Raw genomic sequence first — 15,429 nt, 5'->3', positions numbered from 1 at the left:
AGGGTTTCAGAAAGGGATGGTCAGCTAAGAAATTGCTAAATGTGAATTTCAAGGCATATTTACAACTTTTTTTCTTCTGAGTTCTGCATGGGAGATGTCAAAATGGGGTTATAAAAAGGACTGTAAAATTTCAATAAATACTTTTAAGAAATTACACATCAGTGTGTGGTGTAAAGTCAATCCAACATGTGAAAGAATCACTCATTCAGCATGTTTGGCTTTGGTTCAATAACAAAGCCACACTTTGTAAGATTTTTATGGAACGGATTAAACACAAAGGAAAGACAACAACACAGATCTTTACAGTTTATTAAAATGGGAAAATAGGTTAAAAGTAAAAATCAAATACTGGGTAAAGCACATTTTCAGACATTTCAATTATACCATCACTTTGCAATATTGAGTGCAACTGTTCGTGTGCAGGATGATCGTGTTCACGCTTTATCCTCCTTTTTGACTTTAAGGAACTCTGCCATGTTCGAGAAATATTTCTGGTTGGCTTCAGCCACCTTCTTTTCTGCAGCCTGTGGGTTTACGATCTCCAGCCCCTGTAGACGAGGGCAGAGGCACAATAAGAGTGAATAAACTGGTGCTGGGAAGAGAAGGAGACGCTTAAACTCAACATCCTATTCTTACCTGCAGAGGAGTAAAAGCTACACTGGAGCTGGTTCCTGAGGAGCGATCCCTGACTGTGGACTTTCCTCCATATGTCATGCTCTGCTTCTGCAATGTTCTCTGTTATAGAGGACATAATATATAAAGACATCCCACATCAGTGATATAAATCAGCCAGACGTAAAAAGAAAAAGCAGTCATAAATGCATTTACCTGCAGCGATTTGGAGATTCTAGCCTTGGTGGCTTCATTGACCTGAGCCTGCCTGACTCTGCCACTGCCGCTCTTCCCCAGCTGACCCAGACTGAAACCCAGATCCTCCTGATAGGCATCATCTTCAATCTGAAACACATCAGAAATAAACTCAAAGCCATAATGCTTAAGCATCCTCTCCCACTGATTAGAACCAGGCTTCTGACTCATAAAATTAAAGACTACAACAAAGAAAAATTCAAATCAGCAGTGTTGTGATGAAAGGTCTATATTCTGCGGAAGGATTAAGGATATCATCACCTAGACCTACTTTTAAGAGTTTGTTGCAATTTACTGTTCTTCTTTAAGTTGTTACAACAGCTGTAATGAAAAGCTTTCACATCCCTAAATTACATACTAATTTTATCCCAACAAGCACCACTGCACCTCCTTCAAAGAGAGGGAGTTAATTTATTCATTTTCCTAACTGCTTAATCCAATTCAGTCGTGGGGAAGCTGGAGCCTATCCCAGCAGTCTTTTGGGGTAAAGGCAGGGTACACCCTGGACAGCTCGCCAGTCCATCGCAGGGCAGAGAGGGAGTTTTGTTTTGTTAATGAGATTAAATTAAAATCCATGAGTACAAGTTTTTTCTGTGTATTTAATAAATAAACGCGGCACAAGTTTATCTTTCTGTTTTTACCAAAAGACATTTTTAAGAGATGAGAAAATAAATCACAGACCTCTGCAAATGTCATTCTGTTGGCGTGTTTCCTGATCTCAGTCAGGCCAAGACGTTCCTTCATCTTTCGATACCTGCAGGACAACACATCAGTGGACTGGTACATGTGCATGTATGTAAGTAATCTCACAGATTTATTTACCTCCTTCCTCCTCTCTTCTTCCTCTGTCCATCCAGTGGAGCTGGCAGTGGTTTCACCTGCTTTACTGGTGGAGGCTCCTGCCATTTATCAAACTTCCTTTCTATCTCTTCTTTTAAATCATAGCCAACCTGCAGGTGTGACAGAAGGATTTCATCTTATAGAGACAGAAAAACTTTTTTTCAGTTTTGCTGCCTTCAAATATTTAAGAGTAAATATTTAATATTTAAGAAAATAATTAAGCTAATAATTTGGGGATAAATACATTAGAAGGGTTAAACTTTAAATAAATATTAGTAATAAAATAATGCTCTGTATCTGTGTTCAAAGCGCATCGACTTGTGTTTTTCTTCTGGAGGTCACCTTTCCATCTGAACTTTCATGGAAACTGTCGACTCGGGCAGCCAGAGTGCATTTAGCAGCCACCAATCGAGCTGCCTTCCTCCTGAGGTCCTGAAGGGGGAAAAAAAAAAAAAAAAAGAATAGCATTAGTTTTCCAGAGCCAAGGAAAACGCTCTAATGTTGTTCATGCACATGTATTTACTGACTGGTGGCAGTGACTGTACAACATCACAGTGGTAGATGAAGCCTGTGTGGGGAAGCAGAGACGTGCTGCTAAAACCAGACAGGGTTCTCCTCTGGGCTCCCAGCAGCATCAGGTTACAGGCCGGCATCTTTGAGAGGTTAGTGAGGCCGCCAGCGATACCTGCAGCCAGTGAGAAGGGAACAGACACAAAGAGATTAGCATCAGATAAAATGTACTACTGTAAGTATGTGTGCAGCCCTTACTGTCCTCTCACCCATGATCTTTGCAGCAGTTGACGCTCCAACAATGATGGACAGGTTTGGTGCTATAAATGACATTCTGGATTCTACATACTCGTATATTTTGTGTTTCGACTGGTTCAGCTCCAGAGCCATGTCACAAGCTTCCTCGAGCTGCTTCAGTTCATCATCACTTAGCAATGACCTGGAGTTTAAAAAAGAAAAAAAGAAAAAAAAGAAAAAAAAAAAGAAAAAAAAGAATTTAACTCAAGATTAAGTGCACATTATCAACTAAGAGCTAAAGCTTTGACTGGCACTACACTAGTAACTACATCTGGAGCGGATGACAACCTGCTTATTATACTATTATATACTAATATTATGGTAATATATTATCATGGATGAGGAAAAACTCACCCCTGTGTAGTTGATGCAGTGACACTGACAACCATGATTGTGGCATTGGTTAGAATTTGTTGCAGTGTTTCATTGTTTTTACATTTCTCCAGATTGTTTCCTAGTTCCTTAGTGAGGAGGAGAACAAAATTGGAGAGAAAACATGATGGTTAAACCAAATGCAAGGAAATTCTGAAAATAATAAAACAATACTTTTTCAACCAATTTAGGTAAAAAAATTTAAGTAATTTCTGAGGATGCGGCAGCAAAAAAGTATTTTAGAGAGGAAAGGTAAAGAGCAAAACACAGCTGGGTTATATCATATATGTATACAGTGTTTGTGAAAGTATCAAAATGAAAAGTGCTCTCCTGGAGTTTACCTCCACAAAACATGACAATTACCTCATTATCCTCAATCTGTGGACTTTAATAGGTGATTATTAACATCCTTCGGCTATGACTAGCTCGAACAAACAGCCATAAGCTTCAAAGGTGCAAATTTTTACCATTTTTTTTCTGCCATACAGTAAAAAAAAAAAAAGAAGCTAGTTTGCATGAATAACTTGGAATAATGAGATTATTGTAATAGGTTGGCATGTAGCACTGACGTGCACTTCTGAACAATGACAAAAAAATTCATGCAGATTTTCCAGTTTATTATCAGAGTACACATATATTCCTGTTATTTTCAAGTCATCCAGTCTTTGTTGAACAAGGCACTACCCATGGCCTCAGCATTACCTGCCAATATGATAACTAATAAGTTAAAAAAACAAAAAAAACAACCACACACTACATGTGAATGTTTTACTGTAAAATGTTAGTTCGGAGAGTTGGTGGGCCTGTCTTCATTAAGACTGAGAAAATGGATCATATAACACTAGTCCTCCGATCTTTACTTCGACTTCCTGTCTGTCAAAGAAATTACTCTAAAATTCTGCTGTTCATTTACAAAGCACCAGGGCCAAAATATATTCAGGATCTTCTAGTTCACTATGAACCAATAAGACACCACCAGGTCAAATCTACTTTGTTCCCAGAATCAAAGCTAAACATGGAGAGGTACCATTCACTGTTTATGTTCCTCACGTGTGGAACAAACTCCCAGAAAACTGCAGGTCTGCCAACACCTTCAGCTGCTTTCAATCAAGGTTAAAAATGTTTCTATTTGATACTGGCTTTTATCAACTTTTGTTCTGCTCATGTTGTGATGATGCAACTTTTTGCAAATCCACAGATTAAGAAAACTAAATACATGAATAAAGCGATTAGAGTATTGGGGGAGAAATTTAAATTAAGATCAAAATAAGATAACTGCTATTATCTGATAAAGGATTTCAGATTATGCCATCTACATGATGACTTAAATTATCTGATAATTCCAGAAATCAGGTAATGATAAGATTTTTGGTGTGCATGTAAACAAACTCAGTGATCCATTGATGCACTTTTTTTTATTTTTTAAAAAATATGAATCAAAATGTTAACTTACTTTGACCGTGCGGATGTAATCTAAAGAATCTGGCACCAGAGACTCGAGCTCTGGAAACCTCTTGGAGTATTTGTCCCTTGTAAACTTGTGAATGATGTCTAAAAACACAGAAGGCACAAATGAGGAAAAACTCAGGGTATGGAGAACAGAGCAATATTCTTCACACTTCTTGCATTATGATGAACCACAAAAGAGTCAACTCACTGAGCTCATTGTCGATCTCCACTGTAAGGTTATTGGCTGCTACAATCAGCCTGTATTCTGGGTCAGCCTCAACTGGTCCTGACACTAAAAAAGAGCAAATGGAAAACACATCACATTCATTCAGCTTAAAAATGTCGTACCAGTTGCAATATAAAAATATGTTGACACAAAATACATAATGAAAATCAACAAATAAGAATCTCAATTGGATCATACTCACCGTCTGAGTTCTTGCGTTGTTTTCCTATATATCCTGAAATTTTGTCCATGATCTCTGAAAACTGTGACCAGACAACAGGGTTACATAGGTATGATTAGACCAGACTTATGGAAAACACTGAAAAATAATTCTTTAAAAAAGTAAAGAAAACACCACACCTGTTTGCTATTGCGGAGCTTGGCAATGGACGCAACACTCTCAGCTTTACTGTAGTCTACTTCCATCTCCTCTGGAATGTCTTCCAAGCACCCATCTGTTCTTCCATGAACTGCTTCTCCATCGCTATCACCTTCCTCTCCCTCTGGATAGAGCCCATCGTCTCCCTCATCTCCAGCCTCCTCAAGGTCAGCCAGGAGCTCGTCTGCCAGAGACATCTGCAAAAAGAGTACAACTTATCTCCTATTATGCAAACTGCCTCAAGTCCAAAACACAACCCATTCATACTTAATTTTGCATAAACATTTCTAAAATATCCCCAAATAAGATCAGCACAATGGGGAAATAACTATTGCATCGCTATTGACATTGTAATCTAAATGTGCAAAATATTTTCCACTGATTTTCTGATGTTTAACTTTATTCTTCCTAAACTGTGAAAAGCTACCTGGATAAAGGTGTAGTTGTTTTCCCTACTAATGAAAACATATGCAGGAAACATCGTGTGCATCTTATCAAACAGCATAAATAAATGTGAAATAGAAATTCTCTAAAAATCTGAAAAAAACATTTTTGAGGCATGTCGTCTGAGACGTGATAACACTTAGCCGTAAGGTTGTTAGCTAGCTCGAGCTAACAAACGTTTGTTCGACGTAAGATGAAGATCCATTACAAACATTAACTCACCCTGGAGGTTCAAATTCCACACAATAAATAGTAATCACTAAGAAAAAACAACTTTATAAAGATCCAGCCTTCGCTATTCAGATACGTAACACTGTCGTTATTTCTCTCATCAGTGTAAACCTTCGTGTTGTGCTAAAAGGCTGTAATCCTGGTCGCAGTTTAAATACGTAATAAGTTTCGCATGGCTTTCTGGGAAATGTTGTATATATACACGTTGACGCTCTTAACAGAGTCAGAAGAGGTAAACGTGTTTACTTGGTTTTTTGGTAAGAAAACGAAATTTTAGGATTACAAACAATGAGATTTATTGTCATGACACATTTCAAATAAGAGGTTTACATTTTGTAGTTTTTATTCCCCCTTATTTGTACAGTATCCCCCTTGAAAACCTTTCTTTAAACAATACAAGTTCAAACCAACATTTAAACAGACTAAACAAATGGACTAGTTGGATTTAAGCTGCATGTTCATCTGTCATTAGTTGTAAAGAATAAGGCTAAATTAACAGATACACAAACAAATGGAGTTATTTACTGATGAAAGGCTTTGATTTGTCATGCTAAGCTATATTAACTGTCAATAAAACAAGATAAAAGAATGATAAGACTCCTGAAAAGTTAGACATAGGAAAATAAAGAAACATTACAGGACATAATTTCATACAGAGCAGATTGGCATATAATAACAAATTAAATGATACAAAATCCTTTTTTATTCGTATTATTTTAATTTTTTTAGCAATTAAGATGTTTGGGAAAATATTTTGATTTATTTATTATGAATATCTTAGAGAAGGTATAACATAGATGCATTCTGTGCCAAACAAATTGTAGCTAAGTTCAAATATGCAAATAGCACAGAAGCAAATAAATAAATAGAATGATATAGTAAATACAGAAATCAATGAAAATCTTTTCAGAACTAATAATATAAAGGAACTGTTTAATTTTTCGTGCAGTCTAAGAATACATCTAAAAGTAAAAAGCTCTAAAATGATATTGTATACACTTGTTTATGATATTTGTACAAATGCTAAGGAATTTTCTCAAATACAGAAGTCAAGAAATTTCTGTGTCAATACCGCCTACAAGAACAGCTGACTGACTGCAATGGAAAAACTGTCTTTTGATCAAGACTGGACTGGAATCCGAGCGTTTACATCGACAGATGAATGACTAAAGAAAGTGCATTCCCCACACACCTGGGGAATAATACAACAGAACGAAGCAGAAAAAGCTAAGATAAGCTGATACACAGCAAAACTTTCACTGCATAGCTGTCAAATATGTCTCAGACTTTTCAAAGCTCCAGGTTCCTCTTCTCCCAACATATGTTGCCTTTTCAAAAGACTTTTGTAGCGAAAATGTATGAATAAACTCTGTAAACACTGGCAGGCAGGAGCTCAGCAACTCTTTCCATACAAAATCCCCATGCTGGTCAAACCTGGGATGTGTCCAGTTGTCAGAACCAGTCACATTCTTTCAGATGCCTTTTCAATAACAAAAATATCCTCTGGGTGAATGGCTGGTTGTTGAGTAAATTCACTGGCCAGTCCAAGCTTCAGCTCTACAGTCTTCTGTGATGATGTATAACTTCACACTAAATGGGGGTCGTCGGCAGGACTGACAGTGAAGCGAGATGAAGTCACTGGATTGGCTCCCACAGGTGACCTTGGTTTGATAGAGAAGTCATCTTTCCTTTTTGATTCCTTGCTTTTGTTTGGCCCTGATGGAGAAAAAAGAAGTTGAATAATAATATCAGGGATGATGTGTCACACATGTTGTTTTCGCTATTGTTGACATACATAATAATACACTTGTGTCAATCCAAATGCAAGGCAGACACTAAACTAAGAATACACAATAACTAACATGTTCACACTGAAGCAAGACTGTTCTAGCTAAAAATACTTCAAAGGAAAAATAATGCTTTCTCTCAGAGCTTTGAAATCTTGACTCAAAGGGACACAAAAGATCACGAAAGTGTCTAATTTAGGTAATTCTGTGTGTGCACGAGGAAATTCTGAGCACCAGCTTCCATTACACTGGGAAATGAGGCGGTGAGTGTACAAGATGGAGAGTGGAAGTGAAGCGAGCAGCAGCAAATGCGTTGGGAAACACAGCTTAGGGCTTGCATTATTGAGTGCAGGATTAATGTCCCTGCTCAGCTCCACATGTCACAGAGTTGAGCAGGATGATTATAGGAGATTAATTCTGGCTCCATATTTGGAGAGGAGATGGTTGAATTTAAGTTTTTTTTATTTAGGTGGGCAGGATGAGTTGGTGGCTGTCAGACTACATTATATCATTACTCACCACAAAGTGGGAATGGAAACATGTTGCAGACTGACAGTGGGAATGGAAACATGTTGCACACTGATAAACATGATCCCTAAAGTCTACTGATGGTGGTTGTGTAACGTAGAGGAAGTTAGGGAAGAGCAAAAGTCTGTATAAATTGAATTAGGTTGTTTGAACATGCAGGACAATAATAAGAAAAGCCAAGACATTAACATGAATAAAAATGACATTTTTCCTCCTGCATCTTCTTACACACACCACAGTTTTGAACTTACCATGCAAGTCCAATTTGTTGCTTTTGACAGATACCGAAGCTGGACTTGTTGGAGTTGAAGAGCTCAACTCACTGGTTGGAGTTTCCTGATGCAATCAAACAGATAGTCAAGCATCATTAAATCAAACACATTCTTCTGCACGTAGGTTTAATAGCAAATGGGAAATACCTGATCAAAAAGATATATTGTGACATCATCAAAAAAGGACACATTCCTCCCCCTGTCCCTTTCTCTGTCCAGAGGCTCCCTGGGTGATTTGAGTAGGCTCCTCAGCCCTACACGTTTGTCCACATCCGTCTCTGTGACGACGATCACTCTGCGTGAGCTTTCATCTTCCTGTTCATCCTCCTCCTCCTCTTCATCTGGGTCATTTCCTGAGGACAGACCCCTCCGTCTTCCTATCCGATTTCCAATGGTCCCATCCCCAAATCCCCCTTTGCCGCTTGGAGGAAGATTCAAAGCGAGAGGGGGAAGGGCAAGAGACAGCCGCGCTAGCTTTGCTATAAAATAATAGAAGCAAAAAATAAAAGAAAAGAAAAGAAAGGAGAGGTGTGAGCTGGCTAATGATGTGGTAAAAATGTATAAATGTTAAAGTTCAATAGCATGTGATAGTTAAAGCCATTTCATATTTCAATTGACCCAGTCTTTCCTCCACTAGACATAAAGGCGTTTATGCTTCTTGTTGATTGTGATTTCATGCAATCTGTGTATCTGACAACTTGCAGTAAGTATAGGATGTACAAGTACATGCAGTTCACCTGACCATGCCCAGGTAATGGTGGGAAAAGAACTAAAACCTTTCATTTAAGTAAAATACCATAATTTAAAAACAACCACAATGCAAACTTTAATTAAGGAAAACTTTATCAGTAAAATAAACTAGAAAAAGTTGAAGTTAAAATACAGATAACTCTTAAAATGGGTTCTATCCATGTTTTGAAAAAATAAAAAAACATGTCAATAAAAGGTAGCTAATGCTGCCATAAATATGAGTAAATATTCAAATATTTCCTTCTAAAAAAAAATCAGAAAGTAGCATGAAGTTAAAACACTAAACATGTAATAAGTAGAGTACAAAAAACTACCATAGGATCTTCAGAAGTTTCTTAACAAGGCTTAATAAGTGAACAAATGCAAATAGAAACAATGTTATGGTTCATTGCATAATATTAATGGCTAACATGTAACTTTTCCATGACTGGTCATTCTCTCTCCCCAATGCATCCATGCAATCTAACCACAATGCCATGAAATAGAATAATAGAATAATTTAGACTTTTCGACAACAAACAAGCGAATGATGAATAAATAAAAGTACAGTACCAAAGTGTCTTGTGCATGTTTTATCTTGACGGTACCTTTCATTGCCTGGTTTGTAGAAGGCTGAGTTGCTATAATCTCAGGTTGTTCAGTCACAGTGAGTTGCTCAGATTCAGGTTGATTGGAGTCTGCCAGCAGCTGGTTGCTGGGGGCAGCTTCCTGTTGCTCTTCACTAAAATAAAGAGAAACAAATGTGAAAGCACAGTTATGAAAGATTAATATATCAAAAATATATCAAATATATCAAAAACCCTGACCAAAAAAATTTAGTTTGGATTTTCTGGTTTCAATGAAGACTTCCAGACAGTTTTGCTGTTGTATTTGGAGAATTGTGCTACTAGTGTACTCTAGCAATGCATGGTTGTACCATATAAACATTCTGGGATGCAACACTAACATAGACTCATTTTTTTTTTCTTTTTTAATGAATTCCTTTCTTTTTTAATGAATTTTTTAAATGAATTTTAATGAATTTTTTAATTAATTTAAAAGATTCTTCCCAGTATGGCTGGAAGTGAGATACTTGGTTGTTATATCTGTGTTGTCAGTGCTTTTCCCTCAGGTGATCTGAGCCAATAAAATAAATAGATTCAACATTTATTGATATATCTACTCATATATCCTCATTTGTGTTGACAAATTCTTTTTAGAACTCCTATCATTCCTGAAGTAAGATATGTGCACACATACGAAAAAATCTGATTCATCTGTTCTGTTCATCTCAGGTTTGTCTGCCAGACCATCCAAGGAATTTTCTTCAGATCAAGCAGAAACTCTCATCAATGAATAATCTGCTTATAGATTAAGGTCACAGTTAACTTTTGTTTTGGCCATAACTTACGACCAAATGCTCTAAGCATGATATTATCTCACAAAAACTATCTAATTATTTGATGTCATGTCAGAAAAGTGACATACTAGGAGGAGGCTCCAACAGGAAGTATGGTGGTGTATATATAGATATAGATCATCAGCTTCCCCACTTACAATAGGGACATGGTTTTTATAAATTTGTCTTTAAATTTGACCATTTAAAAACAATATCCCAATATTTTGCCACACTTCCCATTTTGCAATAACTAAAACTTTTTGAATTCATGCAGCTTTGTTTATCGCTGCAAAGCATGTTATTCTTCGTCAGACTTCCATGTTTGGCTTCATACCTCTCATCCTCTGTTTGGTCCTTCACAGGAGCCAGCTCACTGCTGCTCTCTGTGACTTGTCCCCCCCAGGCCTGGACCATAACGGTGTCTTTCACAGCTGGCCCCCAGAGCACATTTGTTTTCACATTTTCACTGAGGGAGAACTGCAGTCTCTCTTCACACACCTGAAGCAACAAAGTAAAGCAATCAAACAAGTGAATAAGCCTCGGTCACACACTCGGTCACACAACAAATAAACAGGCTCACCTGCATCATGAGGCCGTTTTTAGTTGTCATCTTGGAAAAGAGTCCCTGCTCCTTGACATCAGATGTTTGATCTGTTGGTTTCTGCCTGTCATTCTTCTCCTCTGCTGCAGACAGATTGTCTTGGGAATCTAGGTTCATGGGTTGCTTAGATTCCACCAACTTATCAGAGTTGTCAGTGATCAGATCCTCCTTTAAATCCACCCTGCTACCCTCAGGAGAGTCACAAATCTCATCACGTTCATCACTGCCATCAATGCTGCTATCCTTCTGATCAGGTGTTTTCTTCAAAGACTCCAGCAACTCTAAGTTCCCCAAGAAAAGCTCCCCCAAACTTTCCTCTTCATCCCCAGAGATGCAGCAGAGTTGTTCCAGTTTTTCAAAATCCTCCAGTGGCTCCTCATCCAGATCTTTCCACTCTGAAATCAGTAATTCAGGGATGTTAAGGGGGTCTTGGGGTGCAGAGGGCACTGCAGATGGTGTCTTCTGAGGAAAGCCATTATGATCATTCTGACCTTCTATGTTGAACTGAAGGTTATTCTCATCTGTAAGTGTTATTTGTACAGAGGGGAGGTTCAGATTGGCTGAGATCCCTTTATGCTGAGTTGTGGCAGGTGGCATTTCCTGCAGAGGTGGCTCTGAGACATCTGCGTCGTTAGTTGCAGGAATATATGACTCTGTTGCAGCACTGGCGACAAAGTCTTCTAGATTAATGTGACTAATAAGGTCTTCTGCATCTGTAACAGATGGAGGTGGACTAGGAAAAGAGTCATCTAAACTCTCCAGTTTATCATCTTGCATGTCCAGGTCTATGCTTGGAGGGGGACTTGGAAAATCTACTGAACTGAAATTATCCACTTCTGGATATTGCTGATCCGTCTCTTCCTGTGCTTTAAAGTTGCTGTGACTGGATGGAAAGGGTGCGTCTTTGTAATCCTCACTAACTTTTACAATGCTTATTTTTTCATCTGGGTGTTGCCTTGGAAGCCATTGTCTCATCGCAGCTCCTGATTCATCATTTTCCAGGTCTGAGAAGTTAACACGAGGAGCCTCTAAGATAGAGGTAGATATATTTGAGTTTTCATTCTCTAAAGTGTGGCTGAGGTGGTTCTCAATAGTAGAATGTGTTTCTTTATCAGGATGTAAATTTGAAGTCTGCCCTTCTTTGTGGATGCTGCAGCGTTGATCCTCGGGCCATCTGTTAAAATTTTGATTCTCCCCCGTTTCTCTGGGACCTTCCCTGTCTCTGACTTCATCTTCGCATCTAAAAATCTGCCTCTCTCTTTTCACTGAGGACTCCTCTTCAGGTATTTCTATGTTCTCGACTTCAGTATCAGCAATCTCTCCCTTTGCATCATGCTTCAAACTCTCAATTTCATTCAGGTTCTCGATGTTTTCCTCTTGTTGTATTTCTTCTAAAGCATGTTGTCTATCTGTAACTTCTGAACTCCATATTTCTTTCGCAGAACGATTTCCACTTAATCCTTGTGTTTGATTGGTAAACGGTTCCACACAGCCCTTTAAGACAGCAGGGTGAGGCTCACTTCCTGCAAGTTCATCATTTTCTTCAGTTTCCCAGTACTCCCGACCAACAACACGCTTCTCCCCCATCTCCCAGCCCTTATTGGCGAACCCCGAGAAAAATTCACTTCTTAGCTCGACGTCTTGTCTTCTCTTTTCTGGGGAGGCCCACTGGTCATTTTCGTCAGGCCACAAGCGCAAATCCTCACTCTGTAACAGGCGGTGACAGTCAAGCTCACCCTTTACCACTCCAGATCCTGGTTTCTCCTCATCTTCTTCCAGAGCACTCCATAAGTCTTCAGTCATTACATCCATTCTATCACAGGAGTCATCCATGTTTTTAGCGGAGTCATTTTTACTCACTGCCTCACTCGAGATAGCCTTTTCTGTCAGGGTGTTTCTCAGCTCTGCAGAAGCCGTGTTTATCTCTGCCTCCATCCTGACGTCTTTATCCTCTCTACCGTCTAAGCAGTGAAGGTTTCTTAAGCCTAGCTCATTGTGGTCCAGACCGGTTTTCTCCTCATATCTCTCAAGCTCTTCAACACCCTGCTCAGTCCATAGATATGTCAAGCCCGTCACTTTATCTGTTTTCCCCAGGGATTCATGTTCATGTATGCGATCACTGGTTTGACTGTCACATTTTTCAGATGATCTGGACTCTGTGTTGTCACCTTTAGATGATGCAACAAATTCCTCGGTTTCATTTCTGGATTTCAGGGACTTCAGTGCAGTGAGATCATTATCTGTAGCTGTCATGCTTGTGTAATTGTTGCTGCTGGATGAGGACTTGATCAAACCACCTGTCCCAACAGGGCCTCTAGACTGTAAATTAGAGTCTGTAGAGTTGTGGTATTTGCTATCTGTTATCTTTAAAATGATACCATCTGTGTAATGACTGTCTATGACATATCCGCTGCTGTGTGAGACTCCTGTCAGTGGTTCATCATCTAATTTGGAAAACAATTCATCAATTAAGTCAACACATTCCTTGACGTTAGGATCATCACACAGCACAGGGGAACTTTTACTCTCATTGTGAAAAATGCTTGAATCTTCTCTCTGTACGGACCCTAGCCCTTTGTTTAGAATAACATTGTTGTTGCCCAAATGAGAGATGTGATTTTCAGGAGACTTCTGGTACATTACATTTGTCTTGTCACAAATCTCAGTTGTTCTACTTTCAATGGTTTCTGTTTTGCCATCTGACAAATGGGAACCATTTTGTAACAGTATCTTTTCTCCTGTGTCTCCCTCCTCTTCAGTTCTCTCTTCTATCCCGGTCAACATTCCCCGCTCCCCCCCTCGGCTGCTGCTTGACCTGGAGGAAATAAGTCCCTCGCTGTTTCTCCTGTTCATACCGTCACCCTCCCAGTCGCTGTCTGAGAAGTAGGCAGAGTCTCGATGTGGAGTTTCATTTCCCAGAGCTCGCCATCCACTGCTTCCCACTCCTCCTCCTGTCCATGAGTCACTAGGTGTGAGGCAGTCTATGGAGCTGGAAGTCATAGGTGAGAGGGCTGAGTCAGTAGGGGTGATGAGCGAGGCGTCAGAGGATGGGTCCCACTCTGGAGTGCTTGGAGTTACTGCAGGAATATGTTCTCCGTGGCTGATATGACGCTGGCTTTGTTGATCATTTTCCGTGTGCTGTATGGTATTTTCTCCATTTCTATCAGCAAAGCTCTTCTTAGAATGACAACTCACATTTTCAGAGCTCTCCCAATCAGCTCTTTTCTCAGAGTTAAGCAGTGTGGAATCAGGCTTCCTCTCTATTTGGACTTCTCTCTCGGGGCTGCAGGTCTGTTGGTCATGTTTTATTATGTCACCATTCCTAATTACAACAAACTTCTGAGTTTCATTTGTAATGGATGATTTGTTCTCACGCAGTATCACAGTGTTGGGCTCTGTACCACTATCAGTGGATTCAGAAGTAGAGAGCTCTGACAAATCTGTTTGCTCTCCTCTGGCTGGTAAGGCAGGTCCGTCTGAACACTCCTCTTCTTCTTTCTGACATTCAAGTGTTTGGTTGTGTAAAAATCCATTTTTGGGCATGATTTCTGAAAGCATAAATTCACCAGACTGGTTGTGAGGACTGCTGTTTCCTTGGCTGTCTGGTTTAAGTGGCTGTTTATTTGATCCTATGTGGAGAACTGGGATTTCAGGCCTAATGGAAACCTTTATCTCGCTCTTCTTAGCACGCTTGGTCACTTGGGCATAGATAGCCTCAGTTTGTGTATCATCTTTGCCTTTGCTGGATGCTCGTATGGAGCTTTCTGACTGGAAACTGATGGTCTGGGCAGAATTTGGGTCAATGCATATAGACTCATATTCAGGGGAAAGTGGAGTAGGAGAGTAGGATGGATCTGGTTCTTTCCTGTTTGCGGCAGCATTTTGTCTTGATATAATTTCAGTCAGAAACGTTTCTGCTGACTGGATCTCTTTCAGGAACTCTTCTCTTGTCATTTCAGTTTTTCTGGGCTCCTTCTCAGTCATATAAGCTTCAGATTCTTGCTTCTCAACAGTGATCTCAGAAAGAAGAGAGCGAGATCTACGTATTCCTTTCGAGAAAGCTTCTTCAGCCTCTGTATATGAGGGAAGGCCTGGATCACATACGTAGGGTCGCAACCTGGACCCTGCAGGATACAGGTACTTCACAGGATCACTTTCTGATCCTTCCTCCATATCCACTTCCTTTCTCCCTGTGTCGATCTCTGTGAGAAAAAGATCCTTTTGGAATGATTCATTAATGACTGCATTGTCCTCTTCAGTTCCTGTCCTGTTGATATGTTTCTCTTGTCCCCACGAGTGTCCTACTGAGCCCATCTCAGTGATAAGTGACTGAGAGCGGCGCATCCCCTTGTTAGGCAACACAAAGTTCCCCCATCTTTCTCCGTCTTTTTTCTCCAGTTTCTCCCTGTCCCACGATACCTCTGATTTGGCTTCACTTGACTCTGTCACACTTGATATTTCTGTCAGAAACAGATGCATAGGGGATTTCCTGGCTGCA

At 39.5% G+C, this 15,429-nt stretch overlaps 2 protein-coding genes across 2 annotated transcripts; both read right to left on the bottom strand.

Annotated features, from left to right (window-relative positions):
- Positions 1–293: 293 nt before the first annotated feature.
- prpf31 (PRP31 pre-mRNA processing factor 31 homolog (yeast)) lies at positions 294–5,751 on the bottom strand. The gene is made up of 14 exons (XM_079240441.1): positions 5,607–5,751; positions 4,922–5,137; positions 4,764–4,824; positions 4,544–4,627; positions 4,340–4,437; positions 2,869–2,975; positions 2,487–2,656; positions 2,235–2,392; positions 2,050–2,139; positions 1,690–1,817; positions 1,549–1,621; positions 829–957; positions 637–735; positions 294–548 (listed from the first exon to the last, which is right to left on the bottom strand). Exons 2-14 carry the CDS (start codon positions 5,135–5,137, stop codon positions 435–437), a joined length of 1,527 nt encoding a protein of 508 aa, XP_079096567.1. The 5' UTR covers positions 5,607–5,751; the 3' UTR covers positions 294–434.
- A 1,449-nt stretch (positions 5,752–7,200) lies between these two features.
- Positions 7,201–13,931, bottom strand: lmtk3 (lemur tyrosine kinase 3; the record flags this gene model as incomplete). The annotated part of the gene is made up of 6 exons (XM_079241071.1): positions 7,201–7,331; positions 8,182–8,266; positions 8,350–8,681; positions 9,540–9,673; positions 10,665–10,828; positions 10,911–13,931. The coding sequence occupies 6 exons, from the start codon at positions 13,929–13,931 to the stop codon at positions 7,201–7,203; spliced, it is 3,867 nt and encodes a 1,288-aa protein (XP_079097197.1).
- Positions 13,932–15,429: the final 1,498 nt, after the last annotated feature.

This window comes from Telmatherina bonti (genome assembly GCF_933228915.1).
Source record: "Telmatherina bonti genome assembly, chromosome: 5".
Classification (NCBI taxonomy): Eukaryota; Metazoa; Chordata; class Actinopteri; order Atheriniformes; family Telmatherinidae; genus Telmatherina; species Telmatherina bonti.
Note: the sequence above shows the minus strand (reverse complement) of the source record. Positions and strands in the feature narration are given on the sequence as shown.